A 20,727-nucleotide genomic window follows, 5' to 3' on the forward strand; every position below is an offset into this window, starting at 1 on the left:
TCTGATCGGTTTCTGTATCAATGCAAACATTTTGTAAGAGCCATCCAAACAACCAGCTTGGAATAAAGCTGATAAAATCGTGTACAAGACCTAGAATTACACTAATCAAATTGATCAATAAGGCATTATACTCATTCACTTCATTTTAGAATCCTGAAAGTAGTCATCAAGAAGCTGCTCACCAGGACCGTAAAGCTGAGGCTGACAAGCAAAAGAATAACAACAAACAAAATAGGGGGATAGGCGGCTGGCCAGACACAGATGGAACATGAAAACTTAAACCCAAAAGAGTGCAAATGAGAGAAGACCATTCATCTAGCTTGCTGGTGGCTCACTGATCTGAGGGTCTCATCCAAATTAGTTAAAACAATGTGTCTATGTAGTTTCTTTCAGGCTTCCACTATTCAACATGTACTGTACCAAGCCACTTAGGGCCACACCTTCGTTAACATGGACAGCCCCGCCCTGGCTGTAGCCTTGTAGTGTCATTTACCAGGTGAAAGGTGTCTGTTAAGCCATACATCAGTCTTTCTAGATATTATTCACATTCACTCCAGTCTGCAGGGTCCACGGTTGCTTCTGCCAGATAACCTACCCAACACTGCTGAGTCCCTGAGGGAGTCAGCCCACTGAACTTCTAAATCAGCTCAATCAGGCTGCTACAGGTGCACTGGGGTAGAGATGCTGAAGATCAACCAGGAGTCTAAAAGGCAGCCATCGATCTCAATAAAGAGCAGAAAGCAAGAAGCCAGCAAATGAATCATGAATTCTCCGGATCCCTGAGACAGCACATGGAGGTGGACAATGTGACAGGGATGCACAATGGCTAAGGCAGGCAGCCCGGAGAGTGGCTCGCTCGTGTGTAAGATGTGCAGGCAGCTCCTTCGCTGCACTGGAGAGGGGTGATGGACAGTGGAAAGAGGGGTGCGTAGGGGAGAGGACTGCACTACCTCACGGGGGCCCCTCTGGACTGCGCAGGCTTCAGCAGCACGGTGATGGTGGTGTCTGTTTCATTGAGAGGCACATCCGTCTCATACTCTGGCATGGAGGGTGCTGGGAGGAGAGAGATACAGAGAGTGTGACATTTCGGTCTCATAAAGAAAGGATATTGTCACCACTATGGCAGCTTCTTAAAGATATTTGATGCAGGTGACATTTCACTGTATATGCAATATGCATCTCCTTGTCTGTCAAACCAGCCTTCCTGCTGTATGTGATTGCACAGTATTTCCAACTTCAGGGGGAGTGGAATGAGAATACTTTCACTGGAATACCCTGGAGCATCATGATAGAAATACTGGGCCACCACCCAATTAAAGATGTCTTTTGCAGCTCACCTACTGTCTTGATCTTGTCTTCTGCAGCCAGAAGGCGGTCTCACTGACAACACTGCAAGGTCACAGGGCCGACAAGTCAACTCGGCTCAGACAACTCAAACACATGCCACCACAGTGGGGCTTGTCCGGTCATGGCCACTGAGGGCTGCCCAATCACTGCCTGATCACTAATCGATCACTGGCTCATGATGCATCCAGTCTCAACAGTTATATGGTCACGTCCGGACTGGAGGGCTGAAACTGCACATCATGCGAGCTCCCTTCTCAATCCAGCTTTCAATAATTTTCTGTGCTATCTAGTTAATTCCCAGTTGTACCATAGTAGGGAACAGGCAGCAACACTCACAGTAAATGATGAAAGGGGAATTTATCAAAGTATTACATACCTACCACATACATTGTGCAGTTGCCATGGCAAACAGACATGGGCTTCTGCAGTGTGTTCCATTAATACAAACACACAAACCCATGACTCAACAGACAACGCACAGATTCAGAACTTTTCATTGCATGCTATAAGTCCTTTCAATGTGATAATGGGGAGAACATCTTATTAAAATGCACTTCTCTTTTGTTAGCACAAATTAATATTACAACAAGTTTTAATTGCAAACTACCTGAATTTCACAAAAAAAGTAAATGTCTAGCAAGCTGTAACGGCTCGTCAATGGCAGAAGTGTTTCTGTTGGTTCGGTAATTATAGCATATGCAGTTTTAACAGCCCTCATTGCACACTATCTAATTACCCTTTAAAATGTCACATTACCATTAACAATAATTATCTTCTAAAGATGCATCGGACAATATAGATTAAGAAGTGGACTCGCATGAGACGAGCGCTGTGTTTTTGTAAGAATTACGAGCAGGTTCTGGCTGTGCTGCAGGCACTAACAATCCCTCGGCCCTCTGAAACGAGCAGGGCAGCTCACCTCTGATGCACGGCAGATTAAAGGGCTACTGAGCACAATCTCACACATCTTTAATTATTAACACTAACCCCCTGATACATGTTAATGTCCTGTGCAGGTTTGGTTTTCTTGCTGGCTTTTGCGAACCCGTCTTTAACGATGAGGAAATGGAGAGATGTCCGCAGGAGAGGGTGAAAGAAGAGCGCTCTCGGCAGCTCTGCCTGCGCGACCCTGCGGAGGCCAGAAACACGGCTCTCCCCGTCTTCACACACACCGGCCAGAATCGAACCCGCGACCAGGGGCCCCAAAGCAGCAGTGTTGGCCGCCACATCAGCGTAGAGAAATAAAATGAATCGTAACCGTTACAACAGTCTGTTGTCGTTCTTATTCGAAGTACCCTGGGCATGGACGCAGCAGACCCGCCACGAGTCCCACAATCTGATACTCCCTAGTCACTGCACATGGCAGGACCTTCATCCTAACGAGGCAGTGGAGACGCGAGTCTAGCACTGAAAGCTTTCCCCAGTGTCCCAGCCCTGTTCAGTATTCCAGCAGCACGGGCTGGGCTGGAGTGCGTCGTCGCGCTCACCGGCGATCTTGGTGGCGATGCGCGTGGTGACGGGGGGGCCGAAGCCCTTGGACGTGCTGGCCTTGATGGTGAAGGAGTAGGTGGTGCCAGGGTGCAGCCCCACAAACAGGTGGTGCGTCTCGTTGCGCAGCTTGAAGACCCGGCCGCGCTGGCCGGACAGGTCCGCGCTGGGGTCCAGGGAGCTCACCGCTTTGTACGTGATCTGCAGACAAGACACATTCATTCATCAGCTGATATTACCATCAGCCGTACTATCAGTGTCACTAAGCTAAAATGATCATGATAATGAGGTTACTCGCAACAGTGGAAACCTCAAGTTAAAACAGCCCCGAGTTTTAATACTTTTGCTACGAATTACATATTTTAAAAAGCAAAGAAAGAAAGGGACACTGTGCAAACGCTTATTTTCGACCCAAAAGCCAAAGATCTTGTGCTTTCCGCTTTAATAAGCAGCAGTGAAATTCATGGTAAAAATAAAACACACACACACACAACCGAGGCTAAGAGTCCAGCGTGATTTGTTTTCGCTGGGACGGAAATAAAGAGGAGTGACAGCTCCGCGCCCGATGGACTGGCTGTCGGAAAGAGCTACCCAGGGGCCGAGATCAGTCAAGGGGCGTTAGGACTGCAGTGCACTTTCACCTGAGAGCACAGCAGAGGAAACGCCAGCAGCGAGCGAGCTGATGATCAGTGGAAATCCGGGCCAAGAGCCCCAGACAGAAAACTCCTGTGTGATGTGATGTCATCGCCGTCGGGCTGACTGAATAAATTAGTTGCTGGCGAGAGCGGCCTGTGAGCAGCGCACACAACAGGGCGGAATACCGAACGGCTCCACTCCGGAACGACCGTATCTTTCATAAATTCATGAGGGGTAACAGGGCACTTTCCTCTCGAAGCCCGTTTCCGCCAGGGAGCAAAAACAAAAACTTACAATATCTTTATATAGACTTCATACCTCGCAGTTGCGGCATTGTATCTCAACATAACGAGTTTATATCTCGCAGTTGCGACATCGTATCTCAACATAACGAGTTTATATCTCGCAGTTGCGACTTAAAATCTCGTCATTACGACTTTATTTCTCATAATTCCAATTGAATATCTCGCAACTGCGACTTCGAAATAGCCCAAGTTTCATGGTCTATCCGATTGTTATCGTGACGGATTCGGGTTCTAGGGCTTGCGCCCTCGTCCCTCACGCCATGGGCTCGAACCCGGGTCTCGGGCGTCGTTCAACAGGGGTCTTGCCGGCTGAGGTAAAGAAGCCCTTCCTCAGCCCCGGCGGCCAACATCGCTGTTATGCGAAGGGTAGGGCGGTGCCGTCACCGCACTGCAACCGGCTCGTACAACCTGTATCCCGTTACACTATATTCATACATCGTACAGGATCTCTAGGCCTGGAGACTTGTCTTGTCAGGTGTCTTGATAAAAACGAAATTAATGTAGGTCTACACTACTTTTTATGGAAGCCTGTTTCCGCCAGGCAGGCGTCCACTGTACCTGGATGGAAGAGAGGACGGTGGGCTGCTGCTGCCCGAGGGCGACCTGGCCGGGCTGCGTTCACTGCTGGCGCCAGAAGTGACGTCAGAACTGTGAGATATGAAGTCACACTTGCGAGGTACAGAGTTGTAAACACGAGAAACGAAGTCGGAATTGCGAGATTTCAAACCCCGCTTGTGAGATATGAAGTAATTATGGCATATGTAATTATGCCAACGTTTTAATTTTGAGATCTAAAGTCGTCATTACCAGAAATAAACTCGTAATTCTGAGATAGGAGTTTATATCTCGCAATTGCGACATTGTAATTCTGAGATAGGTTTTCTTGCAATTGCGAGAAATAAAGTCACAATTTTGAGATCTAAAGTGGAAGCTGCGAGATGCCACAGCGCGTTTTTGTTTACTCCCTGGCGGAAACGGGCTTCCAAACTTTCCCCCCTGTAATTAAACCGGCAGCGCCCGGCCAGCGCGTCCCAGCCGGACCTGCTGGACTCCGACAGCACCGCCTGGGCGCCGAGCTGTGCCGCACGACCGACAGGAAAAAACAGGACTCTTATCTACAGACGGGCACTAAGAAAAACAGTCTGCGCTTATGTAAATACTGATAGTTTTGACGACAAGTTTTTTTAAAATTCATTTTAATTAGAAATAAATATCCGTAAGCGGTGACCTTCACAGTGACAACGATCAAAACAAAGCCTCAAGGGCAGAGATGTACTTGTTTAACTTTTACTCTTTTTTTTCCCCAAGTTTTGCTTCGTGATATTTCATGTTTCGTTTCGCGTTTTTTTTCCTTGTTGCTACATGGCTTTCAAGATTGATTCACGGCTTCCTCGATAAAACTGCGTGCGTCGGCACAATAAATCAGCCTTCACTGTCACAGTTTTAATACCGGCCCGCCGCCTCCCCGCCGTTCCTGTGGGTCTATTACTGTGTTACCAGTCCCGGCTGCTGATACAGAGCCTCAGAAAAGTGAGACTCATGATTTATTTACAGCTAAATTCCCAGAGAACCAGCTGCACACTCCAAATTCAATCATACTGGGCCATTTTACCGAGCTGTCCTTATAATACGCCACACACCGACTCCTTTAACTCAGTTTCACGCCGCAGAGAGCCAACTTATTCATAATAAAACACCGCAAATGACTTGATGTTTATTAATAGGGAACCTTTTCCGCCTTTACGGCGACCCGTAAAACATTATTTCTACTTTATTTTTACTTGCTTTTTAGAGCACCGCGAGTTTATTTGTTTTCTCCTCTGTCTTTGGACTAGAGCTGGTCTTTCAGCCCTCATAAAAAACAGGGATTTTACTGCTCGGTGAAATTGCAGGCAGAGGCCGGAGCCCCCACCTGCCAAGGGTGCGAAGACGCATTAACAGCAGCGTTTCTCGTCCGGAAAGCCGAAGATTAAACGCAGAGGAACAGAGGCAGTAAGAGAGCCGCGGCAAAAGAAAGCAGCAGAAACGCTGTGGCTGGAATTGAAGATGGGCACGGAAAGCAGGTTTGGTCACCTGCCACTGAGACAGGAAGGTCGCTCTGGAAAAAGGAAACATTTTGGGAATGAACCCCATAGCCTGTGGAGGTCTACTGTCAGAGCCGGCAGCTGGTACAACATGTCAGTCTCTCCGCGACAGGGGTGTCTGGGCATCACTGCACATTTCAGAAGACACTGACGAAAACGTTTCAGCACTGCAAAATTAATTATTCCATTCATGACTGACCATGACGCACTAGAGTTGCACAAGCACGAAATCAGCTCGTTAGTGAGAGCTGATCATGCAAATGTGTTGCAGTGATTCCAGGTACTGAAACTCAAGCTTACGGAAATCAAGAGAAGGACAGAACGGAACCTGTACACCCCACACAGGACCACACCTTCATCATTAAGTCTGAGCAACACCTCTCACGACGTGCCAACACTGGGGCCACGCCCTCTTTCATGGTGAACCTCACTTGCTGCCCATCCTGTGGGATCACCCTGACGTGACAAACGTGCTAGAAGAATAGTGCACATCCTCGTGCTGGGGCAGTTATGCCGGTGATGCCCCACCGGCCAGAATTAAAATGCATTGTACATTTCTGGAATGAGTTTTATATCTGGTCCTCAGTGACCATCAGACAGGCATGTGCTTGTCCAGCCTCTACGAGAGGAATGGGACAGAATCCCACAGGACAGCACCTGTAACCTGCTGCAAAGCACGAGTCTCCGAAATACAGCTTGTATTGCTTCTAGTAATGACCACATATACTACCAACCTGTTGCTTTCAGAGTAGTCTACCTGTTGATCAACCCTGTTGACAAATGTTAATCTGTATATTTTACTAATGGCATGCCTGTTAAAATTAAAAGAGAACCTGCTACAAAAAACACACTCATGACACCTGAAGAGAGCTCCACCTCTGAAACGCAGTCTTTTTCCTTACCTTTCAGTATGGAATGAATCTTTACCTGTTCTGGCTCAGGACATTACATCCTGTACATTAGAACGCATGACCATCTGTTCAGTCAGAGTGTTTTAGAGAGCATAACACAACATTAAAACTGACCATTTTGAAAGTGAACAGCCCAGTTGTCAGATCCAAGCTGAAAGATGTCATTAACGCAACACCATCCTCCACGAACACCATCACTCTCTTCTACGACTAAAAATAAAAAAAGCTATCAATGCCGATCGATAGCTCTCCATTATGTTTTTCAATTTAGCAAGAGGCTTCCATCTTTTCTGACCCAGGGGACTGGCAATAGACAAACTAATCTGAAGTTTATGGACACTAGTAAAGCAGGTCATCCTCTCTGATGAAAGATGATAGAAAACAAGGATTTTTGTACATTTTTTTCTTCAATGATAAGAGCTGCTGGCCTCATTCCTCCCAGTGTAGCAGGCCATACACGCACATGTGCAGCTCTGCATGCTGCTGGAGGAGTCAGCCTCTGACTGCAAATCTCTGCGTGGTGCGTTGCTTGACATCAGACACTCCAGACGTGCTGTAAGCGTCAGAGGACAGCCAGGTAAGATATGTTGCCATCCTCACCTAGAAAAGGTGCTTGCCTGAGAGCAGATGGGGGACTGTGACCACAGGTTCAACCTGGGTGAAGTCACTACTCCGCTGTGACAGGGACTCTCCCAGCAGCGGCTCATAGCCGGCTGAGTGCAGCCGAGGGAAGGGTGGGTTAACTCGGTCAGGACTTGAGCCAACACGAGACGCCTGTGGCTGCCCGATCACTTGCGAGCTGGTGCTCAGCCTGTGGTACAGGGCTGTGCTGCCTGTGACCTGTTACAAGACGGTTGGGCTGAAGGCAGGCAGGTCAGGGGAGTCCGCCCACTCTTCCTCATCCTCCCCTGTGCAGTCGCAGGGTTTACAGCTCTGGGCCGAGATGTGAAACCACACAGTTTGCTATTCCACCATTAAAGCATGAACCACTAGGCTTGAGACCTGCTTCTACCCTGTGGCAGTGCACATCATAAACAGCTAACTGTGCAATACCTAAGAACTCAATGCACCTCTGCACTACATCTACTGTACACCTCTACAACATATTTATTTATTGTTCTGAGTTGTTACTATTTATTTTGTACCATTTTGTAATGTACTGTGTACATTGTGTGGTGATGCCTGTCGCACTGTGCATGTCCTGAGAGATTAGAGTGAATAAGAATTCCAGTGTACCTGTACATATGGCAATAAACTCCTCTACCTACCTATTTCAGATCAGGTGGGTATAACAAAAATTACTAGTGATACTAAATTCCCGTTTAGTGGTCTGCTACACAGCGACTCTGATGTGAACCCGAATGACTGCCTGGGACATTCTTGCACTGGCTGAGGAACCAAGGGTGCAAACCTAATGCCTGCAGGGTTATTACTGGAGACCTTGACCACCTCCTCCCACTGTAACTGCCAGCCTCTCGTGCCCCCCGTTCCTCCTCTCACCAGGGTTTGAAACCCGTCCACAGCCGGGCCTTTGAATCACCACCCTGCCCACCTCCGGCAGCCTGTCCAGAGCTTGGTCAGGGAGGACAAAGGCTCCACGAGCTCTGTGCCCTCCGTCCAGCTTTCAGGGCCCGAGCAGCCTTCGAGGAAGGAGCTGCACGGCCTTGTGCTCACGCTTGAGAGCAGCGCGTGCTTTAATTGAGCAGCCACTTTGCAGACGAAGGTCAGTCTGAAAGCCCTTTCATTTACTGCTGGGAACCCAGAAACTTTTAAGGAAGTGACAGCTCTGGCCCTGATTGTTGTGCAAAGGCACAGGTGCGTGTGTACAATGTGTGCACTTGCACATGCTTGAATGAAGAGACAAAATTTGCAGTTGTGTTCTAATATGAAACTCATCCACAGGCACCTACACCATAACACACCATAAGGTAACCTGGTATATCACGACCTTAAAAGCAAAACCATTTTCAGATTCTATTTCTCTTTCTTTTTCACTGTGACTTAATGGTGGGGATCATTCTCCACATCACAGAATTGCAGTTATCTACCATTATTATGGTTTAATGAGTAGGTTGTCTCCTAACCACAATAGCTGCCCATCTTTGATTCCTTTCTATACGGACATTCATTAAAATAAAAGACATCAGGGAACCACCTGCTACATCCACACAGTTCTTAAGAGAGCCTTCAAGGCAGTTGTCTTTTATTTTAGTGATTCTGGACAGCAGACTTCTCAGGGGGCCCGCAACTCTGTTAATTTCCCATCTGAAAATAGAATCCAAGCCATCAATAAGTCCTGCTTTACTGCTGCCTCAGTGGGCTTTTAAATCAAGGGGTTTAACACTTGCTCACGAATGCCGAGAGATTCCCAGTGCTGGAAACAGACTTTTCTACTGAACTCAACAGGCCAGAGCCAACAGAAACGACCCCTTATTAGCTTCTTCAGAAGTTCACTAACTCGTTTATATTTCTTCATCTTTGGTTGCCTTACTAGAAAGCCAAAGGCATCTAAAACAAAGAGCCCAGATTGCTGGGAGACCAGGGCTGGATAAGATCCCTGTATCAATCAGCTGCAAACGACTGAATGAGGGCGGGTGGCCCGGGGAGAATCCCATCAGAGTCTCCCATCTCCCACAAGGGCCAAGGCTACTGGTTGACCAACTGATGGATTTAGCAGGTGCTGTGGTTTCTGATCAAAATGGGTTTTGCCTGACAGCCCCCTTCTGTCCAAACACCTCTCTCCATGCTCTGGTGTTTTAACCCACAGTGCTGAGGCAGCAGCAGGAGGAACAGGGTCACTGGGTTTGCTGCAGCACTCACAGACACGCAGGACCGTGCCTCAGTGCACTTCCAAAACGCTGTGTTGTCCAACACTGATTTCAGGACTGTTCAGACTGCCCACTCAGATCCTTTGTTCGATCTTGCGCGATAAAACGCACAGCTAGAAATGTGCAGCTTGCTATGCATCAGTGGCTGCTGCTGATCAGTGCCGGATAACCGCGGTGGGCTTGGAAAGGTGAGAAGAGGTCAGCAATTAAAGAGTGCACATCGTAACTTTCAGTTTGAAATGGTAACCAATCTATACTGATGAAAGTAAAAACCAATCCACAGAGAAAAAAAAATAAATACTATTTAATCAAACAGGCCAAGGTCTTATGTCCCCTGTGACAAACGTGTCCATTTGCCCAGAATATGTTGGCTAATGTGTCACTGGTTTTCAACCAGACACCACTCAGGACAGAGCTGACTGTTAAAGAGGTGAACAGAGCATCAGGCAAAAGGAAAGCGCTACTGTACGTAAAATGAAAAATGCAATATGAACGCGATTCATTTTTACTGTTTGACTCACTGCAACAGTATGGAAGTTGGCTCTGCACACTCAGCTCCACCATGAGGATCCCCTGCGCCTTAGGTGATTCATCGGTACTTAGTGAAGCCGACACGCAAAAGAACAATGCAAGTCATATAAGGAACTTACAGCGTTTTATAAAAATGTGCTAATTCCTCTACCGTTTGACATTTCAAGAATATATAGTGCATATATAAACATTCAGTGTACTCAGGGGCCCCTTTAGCAATGGAATAATGCAAGTACTTATTAACACTATAAAATAGACTGATGAAGCATGAAGATAAAATAAAACATGTGGAGTACTCAAACTAAATTAGACAATCCGGGAGAAACAGTGTCCTCTGGATGTGCTCCGTTAAGATCACCAGGAATGAAGAGCAAATCCGAGGTACCCAAGTGTCTCCCTCTCTGTCTGTAGAAGGTGTTTGGATTCTTACATGGTGTCATTATTGCATTGTTGCACATTGATAGCTCTGCTATTCTCCAGCAGTATAAATTACTGTTGTCTCTGCAGTACTGTACAGGCTGGTGTGGACAGTCTGCTGCACTACCAATGATGAAGAATGCTTTAATTTTTTAAACAGCTGTGTAGGACTTATTAACCCATAAAGAGCCTTTCATATTAAAAAATATCCTAAAGGTTGGTGCAGACCACATAGGACGCAAAGTAACAGTGCCAAAATCATAACATTCCTATATCAAAACTATACAAATGCCAATGAATTAACAACAACAGGGATTCTGGCACCCGGATCTCAAAGGGGACGTTGTTTCCACAGTTGGGATTTTGGCAGCACACGTAAATAAGAGTGTGTGTGAGAATGGGGTTGAAAAGACGAGCAGAGGGATTGATTTTCCGAACTAATTCAGCAAGTCTGTGGGGGTGCAGCTGGTCAGAGGAATGCCAGTCATCTTGACTGGAGGGAGGGCACAGTAGATGTGCTAGAGGTGTAAAGGTGACACCTAATTTTATTGATCCTGCTGATGGCAAAGTCCACAAAATGACTGCTTATGGTGTGTGAGGCAACCACTGTGGCTGTGCAGCACGGATCTAACAACCGTCTTGTTGCTACAATCTAGATATAAGATAGATTGCAAGACAATCCGGATGTTGCTTAGAACAGGGGTCTCCCCACCCTCACCAGCAGGTTTGACTGCTGCCGTTGAGTCATTATTTGTCAAACGACCTAAACAATTGGACTTTAATCAGCTGAATAGGTGACTTCTTAAATCCAGTCATCTAAAGTTCCCCTAATGGAATAAATTCCTTGCTTAATTCACTTCCAAGTCTTGATAATCCTTAAACACCGGTGAATTAGGGAGATGTTTAAAATAAACTGTGTTGAGGCTCTTCAGAACACGGTCTAGTCAAGAATCACCACGTTCATTTTCGATAATACCACGACAGAGACAATCAAAGCCTCGATGAACAGCCAGCCTGGAATTCACTCTATTTACATATTCCTAGGAGAAGAGCAGGAATAAGAAACCAATTGTGTTTTTTCCAGGGGGCTACAATGTTAACAAACTTAGTGAATGTGTTGTCTTGGAAATGGTAATTAGCGGAGGGGGTGAATGTAATGAGAGTGCAGGGTGGTGGGTATATTGCAGAAGGGTCTACAAGGTGTGAGGATTGTTTGATTGCTATGAAGGCGATTCATCTCCAGTCAAAAACACTCGGTTTTGCTCCCTGTTCTCGGTCTCTTTCTCTCTCCCTCTTTTTCTGTGCTTGTTCACCCATCCAGAGGAGAGAAGCCATCAATCTCTCCCCTCCACCTGAAGCTCCTCTACACTGTCGAGTAGAACAACAATTCAGAGCCATTTCCCATCTTCTCCCAGATGAACAGCAATCAAGCCAAAATACCCAGAGCATGATCTGATGGACGCTTTCCAATGAACAATTCATATCAGCTGTTTCCCTGCAGTGTGTTATTTAAGATGCAGAGTTATTTCAGAAAGTTCCCCTGCAATACTGATAATGGGGAGACAGTACATTACAGTTTTCATTCATCTTTGCTGATGAGCATATTTCTGTGTAAATAATGCAGTAGAAATGATGGAATATCAATTTAACTGCTGTGACAAAACATTACCCCTTTCTCCCTTATTGGCACTTATTTAACAGCCTCAGTCTCCTTGAGAATTTTCTTGTGTGTGTAGGGAGAGTAAGGGGGGAGCAGAGAAGGTAGTAATGGGGGTATAATTTATCCTATAACTTGAGAAAAAAACTATTAAATTTTCAAACATCAGTTTCTATTCCTTGCAACTGGAAATGCCACCTCTACAAAAAAAATGTGTTTTTTGTTTCATTTCTATTTTCACCATTATTGACAAAACTATCTTAAACTAACATCCAACAGCAGTGGAGATCCCCCAGCACCTTCGACAAGGAGATAAAGGCCAGGAAATTCACAGGTAATTAAGACAGTGAGCAGCTTAATTAATTAACAAAGACCTGGGCTGGAATGCAAAGCAGAAGGTGCTCTACCTCTGTAGTACATTCATATCAAACAAAACTACTTTTCTCTTAATCTGATTAAAATTAAATTCATAAGAGAGGTTATTTTACCTTTGTAGCATCCTCACCCCAATCACTGTAAGAGATAGCTCTGCTGTCTTAATTATGTCCAAAATAAAGACAGTTAGGTCAATAGCTGCACACAGTGGCACTGTTATGGTGTCTTCACGCCCCATGATTCCCAAAGTCCCCTGGTCTGTTTGGCTACTCATTTGAAAATGGCAGGTGTCTGTGCCTGTGTGCTGAAGAAGGATCTCAGTTTCAGGAATGTTCTGTGTCACTGTTCTCTGGCTGGATTAAAGAGCAGCAACAACTACTTTTTGTACAGCGCTGCACATATTCTAAATGAGGCCTGACTCTAGTGCATTGTACAATTTTAACCTAACAGCCTACAATTTAAAATACTTTACTGGATGTATGTGCTCACATTCTATTTGCCTTTTTATTGTTTTTTTTCCCCGCTTTTCTTCTTTTCCTTCACGTCCCGTGTTTCACAGCGCAGTGAGGAAGGAAATGGGAACAGATGGAGAGAAAGCACAATTCGGTCACGACCAGGCATCAGGAGAAAAATACGGGAATGAGCCGCAGCAAGACCCTACACAAAACACTTCAGCTGGTCGAACGCGTCAAGGAAGCTCTTACATCTCCGAAAAATACTGAAAGGCCCAATCTAAGCAGTGTTACACTCTCACAGCTCCAGGTCAGGTCAATGAAGAAATCAGCCCTGGTTAGCAAAAGGCCATAATGTAAGGAATAATGAATCAAGTCGCTATGAGCTTATAGTGCTTCGTATGGTCCGCTAAGCCATCTCTCGTTACATTAGATCTACATAATTTACTACTGACACCTGTGTATAAAGTGAGTCTACCATGTCCCTTAAATTTTTAATCCCTCTTTGCAATTTTACTGTGACTCCTTTTGAAAGAGTACCAACCGTACTTAAACCATAAAGTGGTTTAAGATGGACCTCAGTGAGAAAAAAAACACACCTATGAAATTGCATTGACCTTATGTGCTCAGATACATTAGGACTGGCTTGAGCCTTTCTAGAAAAGATTAATCTGTTTACTTCTCTTTCATCTTTGGCACCTGGGGCTCCTTTTTAGTAACGCTGGTGTAAACTGGGCTCTCTCCATTACATGGGAGTCTAAAAGCTGCTGACATTGGAAGAGCACTGGCACTGAGGGCGGTAAGCACGCTGACAAAGTTTGTAATGGGGGAGAGAGCATTCACTTAATACAATAGAAGACAATAAAACCAGATTTCCCAGTTAGCAGAGAGCGGTGCTCCTTTCTGGCACTGCCAGAATCAATATGACACTGCCTAAGGCTTCATCACTTCACAGAGGAATGACAGCCTCTCAGCACATAAGGGCACATTATGTTAGGGAATCTGAATGCTCCTGATCATCAACACTGTAAATACTGCTCTGTGTCCCATTAACCCCCTTCAGACTAAAGACAAACGCGCCTGGACTTACGTCCCTGGTAAGGTGGAGAAGAGGCTTAGAGCTCTTCTTCAATTGTTCGTCAGATCTTGGGACAAATGCAATCCATTGCCTTCCTAATTGAATCAATGATCGCTATTATGCCAGGTACAACAGAAAATGTGAACAAATTGTACTAGACAGAATGCACTCAATGCCTGCTGTCAAATTTACAATCAAGGAGATGGCAAAGACTAATTTTACCTTAATGATGTCTCTAAACAATGGCTACCTACAAAGCTTGACAAAATGGCTTTTGCGGCAACTAAAATCCATAAAATTAAGAGGCGTAACAGGCTTTTAGTGTCCCCCCCCTTCAAGCAAGGAATGGATTTAGTGCCACACTTTTTATACTGCTACTTTAATGTCATAATCCCATGAAACAAAATTTTAAATAGATCAATAATCCATTAGGATTAGAGGAGAAGTGGCAGACACACTTTTCCACATCAAAGTGAATAGCAATTTACCTTCAAACAGTGATTTAGAAACTCTGTATGTGCCTCCCCAGCGAGTGAGCCTGAGTGAACGGGTGTTTAATACACTTGGAGTCCTGCTGGTTTTATAAGACACAGCGTCAGTTATTCAAATGCAAATACACAGTACTTATAATCAACATATTTCTGCCAGAATCTGCATAGCTTTATATGAGGCTAAAATCAATCCCTCTCCTGCTAAAAACTTAATTTTATTCTTGAGAAACAGGAAGTTATTGCAGTGGTTGGTTTTCTGAAGAGTTGTGATTAAAACAAACTCAGATTTCACTTTTTTTTCCCCATTCCAAAAAATAGAACTACTTTTTACAAATCCAAACTCTGGGGATCCTGCCTGCGTCTCAGCCTGCAAAGGAGCTCACTTAGATGTGCAGGTTTTACACAGGCCAGCTGAGACCAGGGTTCAAACAGCAGTGTGACCTAAGAACATACAGTAGGAAAGACTGCAAGGAACTGGAGACCAGGTGGCCCGTCTAGTTTAGGTTTTTCAGCGCCTATTTAACCCGAGGAGCTCATCCAGCCATTCCCTGAAACAAGAGAGGACATCAGCTCCAATAAAGAGCAGGGGCACATAGATCCACACTCTCAACAGCGTCTGTGTAAAGAAAGGCCGCCTGCTCCCCGTGATAACTGTACTTTGACATACTGCAGGCCCCACTTGTCTCTTGTGGTTAGCTCCCAGATAACCCCCAGGCAGAGGGCGGCGGCCTGCCTGCGTCTGCGGTTCCAACTCTCCTGAAAGGTGCCAGGAGACTGGCAGCATGTGTGGGCGTGACTGCAGGTCCTCATTCTCTCCTGTGCAGTTAATAGGGATTCAGATATTTCAGAAATTTTTTTTATGCTTTTCTGTCCGATTTCGGGCTTGCCTTCACAGTCTTGTTTGTGTTTAATCTTCCAGCACACATTCTGAGCTCAGATCCACATGGAGTTTTCTTTTTCCCCCCTTGTTGTGAATGAAGTAAAAATAAAAGGGCAGTATGTGTAGATCACAGACACAAAGGAAGCGTGAAGCACACTTGCGGTACCTGAAACAAATTAGTTTTTCGTTGACAGCGCTGCTGCACTTGAATGACAATTACATTGCCAATCCACATGAAAGTTACATATTAATCACAGAGCTACTGAACAATAAATAACTTTGTTTCATTCTTTCATTTCATTAGAAAAGCTCATTTTGTTACTTCAGCATTATCAGGCCTCATTTCCAGGACTCCAACATGAACTTCAGCAATCTCACTAGATTGCTAGATGACTAGCAGGGCAGCGGCACTCTGGTCAGTACTGCTGCCTCACAGCTCCAGGGTCCAGGGCTGAGTCAAGGCCTTGGGCAGCAGTCTGCATGGAGTTTCCTGCATTGTGCACTCTGGTTTCTGGAGAGGCTTGATTTGCTACATTATACTACCTGGGTGACGGTCTCTTCCAAAGGCCAGCCATCTCCCATCACATCACACTTGCGAAATAAACCTAGAAAACGTTTTTGTCTTTATGTGCACCTCATGTTTATGTTGTTTTTTTATTTTAAACAGTGAAACAAAACTAGTTACTGTATAAAAAAATCAAAAAGAATTTGGAAATAGTGCATCATCAAGTTAAAGTTAACTTTAAAAAAAATATTAAAAGGATTTCATCACACGATAGGTTGTGAAAGTAAGAAAAATCTTTCCGTCACCACAAAGTTTTAACAAAACGACATGGGTAGCAACACAAAATGGGTGCTCAATGATAAGTTCTGCAAAATTTTCCGCTTACAAAATCAAACGTTTTCCCTGCGCTGTCAAGACACATCACCTAGAGACAAACATCTCAGCAGACCCAGTGAAATCCTGCCCTTGGGTTTCTACAAGCTCTGCATGAAAGCAGCAGACACTCCAATCCTGCTGGGCGCGTCAGGGCCTGGGCCTGCAGGGCCTGCAGGTAGCGGTGCAGAGCCTCACCTCGTACAGCGTGATGACGCCGTTGGTTTCGTTCGGAGCTTTCCACTGCATGTAGATCTTCTCCTCGAAGGGGCCTCCCTGAATGGACTCCATGGGGATGGGACCAGGCACTGCAACAGAACAGCAGGGTCACTGACATCCAGAGGAGGACCCAAACGCACAGCTTCCTGTTTTATAAGGTTCCCTTACAAGCGTACACACGGGAGGCAGGGTGGTCAACCCTCACAGACGGCTGAACTGAATTCACTCCACAGAACACCAACCCAAGAGATGCTCTCTTTAGCCTTGAGCCCAGCGGTCTCAGCACACCCCCTTCAGAACAGTCTGTAAATCAAAACTTAAAAAGCAGAGGGGGTGAACAGCTTTAATTCCGCCCTCTCTCCAGCCCATGGCAGTGTTTCTGGACTTGCTCCATATTCATTCATTAATTTGTCACAGCAAGGAAACGTTACATAACAGCTTATTAAGAGACAGCTCAACAACTCTTAGGTGTCAGGTGTCATGCATGATTATTGTCCAGAGTTGCTGAGAAGACTTGCAAATGTCCAAAGAAGGGACTTTTCAACCAACTGTAAACCACAGAAGTTCTCCTTGGCCTGAGGTCTTTCCAATCTACTCCTTTGCAGAACTCAGCTTCTACCATAACCTTAATTATTTAATTGCTTATTAGCTAAACTAATACATCAATTATAGTCCTATGTAGAAATATAACATTGTTTTACAAAATTGGCAAACACAGGTTCTTGGCACAGCTTTGTTTCCAAGTCTTTTGTCTGATTAACGAAAATCTGTAATAGAATTGTACAGATGCAGCCATTCAAAGTGCGCGTCACAGACACGTACCGCAGGTGACGTCGCTCAGTATGACGCAAGATGACGCGTGGCACCGCAGTAAGTGATTGGTTGACCGACAGGGGCACTCGTGGTCCGTTGGTCTGTCGTAGAAAGACTTACAGTAAAAACGTCTTTGCTGTGCCCGTTGTAGATATTGAATTTTACCACTGAAGGGAAATCTTAGTAGCTGAGCATAAAAAGAATAGGAGCATACTGTAACGCGTGTGAAAGCCATAAACGATATTAATTTTGGAACATAAACATACAGTATATAGCTGGTCTTGGTACTTTAAAGAAAAAAATACACACCGGTATTCCATTTCTCCCTAAACATTGTAAGCTTCGAAGTCTTTAACTAACGTGATACCGGAGTCAACAAGCATACTTTTAGAATTTGATTAAAAGGGAATATAATATGGAATCGCGTATCTCAAGAATTTAATAACGGTATGATTATATCCGTGTACTGCGGCAGGGCTGTGTAGGGCTGTTTCGCCTGCTTGCTCCAGCGAGCTGACTGTAGCCGACTGGTCTAGGTGCGTGCCTGCCAACGGGCAGGCTGTGTGCTCGAATCCAGCTGGACCTTCTAGTTTTATTTATTTATTTTTTAATCGCGTAACATAAACATATTACCGTATGCAAACTGTACTGTATACAGTATGTATATGTATATTTAATGTCTTAACTGTGCCCGTTTAATTGAATTTAAAAAAATTATTTAACACGAACATTAAGCTGTTTACATCTTCCGCCTGAGAACAGTCACCCGTTGCTACCCAACGCAGAATGGTGATTGGCTGACACCATCTGACACCCCTCTGATTGGAGAAAAAAGACGTGCTGGTTTGCTATACATACTGTAACAGGAAGAGGATTTCTTTCTATTCAAAACGTGTATTTTAAAAGTTTAAGTAAAAACCTTTTACAGCGTACACAGATTTCTAAACTGATCAGGATCGTTATCTTTGTCTTATGCATAATAATATTCACCGCTCTGTGCAGCAAATTAATAATAAACTTTATTTTATATAGCGTTTTAAACGAATAAGTAATTAGATTGCTCATAAACCTAATCACTTGCTTTTTCTTTTTATTTAGGCTCAGATTTCAACTATAGATCGTATTATTAATAACCATAATAACAACCAACCAACAAAAACAACCATATAAACATAATACCAACCAAAAACATAGATAACAACCACAATACAAAATCAAATATATCAAACCATTTTACTCTCGCAAAGTCCTCCAATTATCATAATCCCGCCCCTTATGCAAAACCAAACCTTCCTCCCATCCCAGTTTATCCTGTTTATCATAAACAAAATCCACCTCAATTTTCAACATAAAGCATTACACAAAATCAATACCTCAACACTCCATACTCAACAACGATAATTCACAAACAGCCAGAACATGTAACTACACATTCCCAAACAGACCTAATTTCCATAGCCCCGCCCCTTATGCAAAACCAACATCCCTCCCCTGTTCTCTCTCTCCCCTGGCGGTTGTAATTGTTTTTATTTTCAAATAAATTTTAGCAAAGTCATGCATTTTAAAAATCTTAAGATTTTTATATTTATGTCTTTCTTTAGTGGTTTCATTAGTGACAAAGGCTAAACTTTCTTGGAAAAATGTCTTTTATGTAAACCATGTTTGCTATTTATTCATTCAGGGCTAAAATATGTTCATTGTATTCTAATGAAAGAAGGGTTCCTTTCGCCGTAGTCGGGAGCCTAGCCTTTAACTAGTAAGTACTGTACTTACTGGGTTTTTGAGGGGGGGGGGGGGAGTGTCTTTCGCTGGAAATCTCGCCTCCTACTTTGAAAATACCCGTGAGACGGTTCAATTCGTCACAGCCAGCACTCCTGCAGAGAGGGGGGTTGTACTTGGAGTGTATACAGTACACGCGTTATGCTCTTCGTTAATGTCTAAGCCGGAACATATCATTATATCTCATTTTGTATTTCTTAAAAAAAATCGTTTTCCCAGCCTAACAGTATTGTTTTTAACCTGTAAATTTGCTGGACAGAGAGGTGAACATTATTACACAGAAGACAAAGATAGCGATTTACGTTGCATTGTGTATCGTGCTGCTTTAATACAGTTTTAAATAATTGGAAGTCTAAACAGTATCAGCTTTATTTATGGGTTTTAAATAAAGGTGATTTAAACGCGATTTAAATCAATATAAATGTTTATATTGTAACGCATAGGTGACTATTCATTGTTATTAAAATGACTTAAATTCGATCATGTTGTGATATTTAGAAATATACATTTGTTTGGTGCGAGTGAAGTTTTATTTAATCTCTGAGCCATACTGATTCTTCTGGAAGCGAGTTTCCGCCAGGGAGTAAAAAAAAAACACACTATGGTATTCTCTCCAATGCAGTGCAGTTAAAAACATACCTCTGATGCTGCTCCTAAATGAATATCGTTTATGACCATCAGAAGCTTTATGCTCCTTTTCTTTTTTCCAGTGGATTGAACAGGGAGAGGCATTTCATGATGTACTTTTCACTGATGAAACAACAGTGGCTCTGGAACAGTTTTCAACCATGTTGTTTTATAAAAAGGGGAGATATGTACACGTTACTGAAGCTAAAAGTTTAGCCTTTGTCACTAATGTAAACACTAAATAAAGACGTATAGAAATCCCTACGTTACAGACTATATATGGCTGGTATTGGTAGTTTAAAGAAAAAATACACACCATTATTCCACTTTCTCCCTAAACATTTTAAGCATCAGAGTCTTACATGTGGTTATTTATTGCATAATTAAATTTTGAAAGCCACTGAGACATCAGGTACTACTGTTGTATTTATGAAAAAGAAACAAAACAAAAAACATACTAACAACTGTGCCATCCTACTCCTTAGTTAATACATTTTATTATTCATAAACAGTTAACATTGTTAGCAAAATATTTTGAATTATATTTATCCCTATTTTTTCTTTAGTTTTGTATTTAACTTATTATATGATAGTCAGACTTAATGTATATTTGAACAATGAAATGAAAATATATTTTTACAAGATTTTACATTAAGCACTTAAAATTAATATGGTTAATAAAAGTAAACTGTAACATGCTGTAACAAGATCGGTTAAACTGCGAAGAAAATGCTTTCAGAGAAAATGTTTCAGGTGTGAAGAACATAGAACTCTAATGCAATTTCAACCAAACCTGTTCCCACACACCCTGCCCCCACTACCATTAGAATATACACAAACATTCGCGTTTCATTCTGAGCAGAAGACCCTCACACCTGAAGAGTGCTGGCTGTGACGAATTAAACCGGTCTAACTGGCTTCAATCACAGACC

The 20,727-nt window shown here is 43.9% G+C and overlaps 1 protein-coding gene across 1 annotated transcript in view; it reads right to left on the minus strand.

The window, feature by feature from the left end:
* ptprt (protein tyrosine phosphatase receptor type T) overlaps window positions 1-20,727 on the minus strand; it is a 199,781-nt gene that overhangs the window by 74,961 nt on the left and 104,093 nt on the right. Inside the window, exons 9-11 of the mRNA XM_088937357.1 lie at window positions 16,556-16,665; window positions 2,835-3,036; window positions 951-1,053 (exon numbers count right to left, since the gene is read on the minus strand). Coding sequence (XP_088793483.1) covers window positions 951-1,053; window positions 2,835-3,036; window positions 16,556-16,665 — 415 coding nt within the window. The remainder of the gene's footprint in view (window positions 1-950; window positions 1,054-2,834; window positions 3,037-16,555; window positions 16,666-20,727) is intronic.

This window comes from Atractosteus spatula, chromosome 19, assembly GCF_055471065.1.
Source record: "Atractosteus spatula isolate fAtrSpa1 chromosome 19, fAtrSpa1.hap1, whole genome shotgun sequence".
NCBI lineage: Eukaryota > Metazoa > Chordata > Actinopteri > Semionotiformes > Lepisosteidae > Atractosteus > Atractosteus spatula.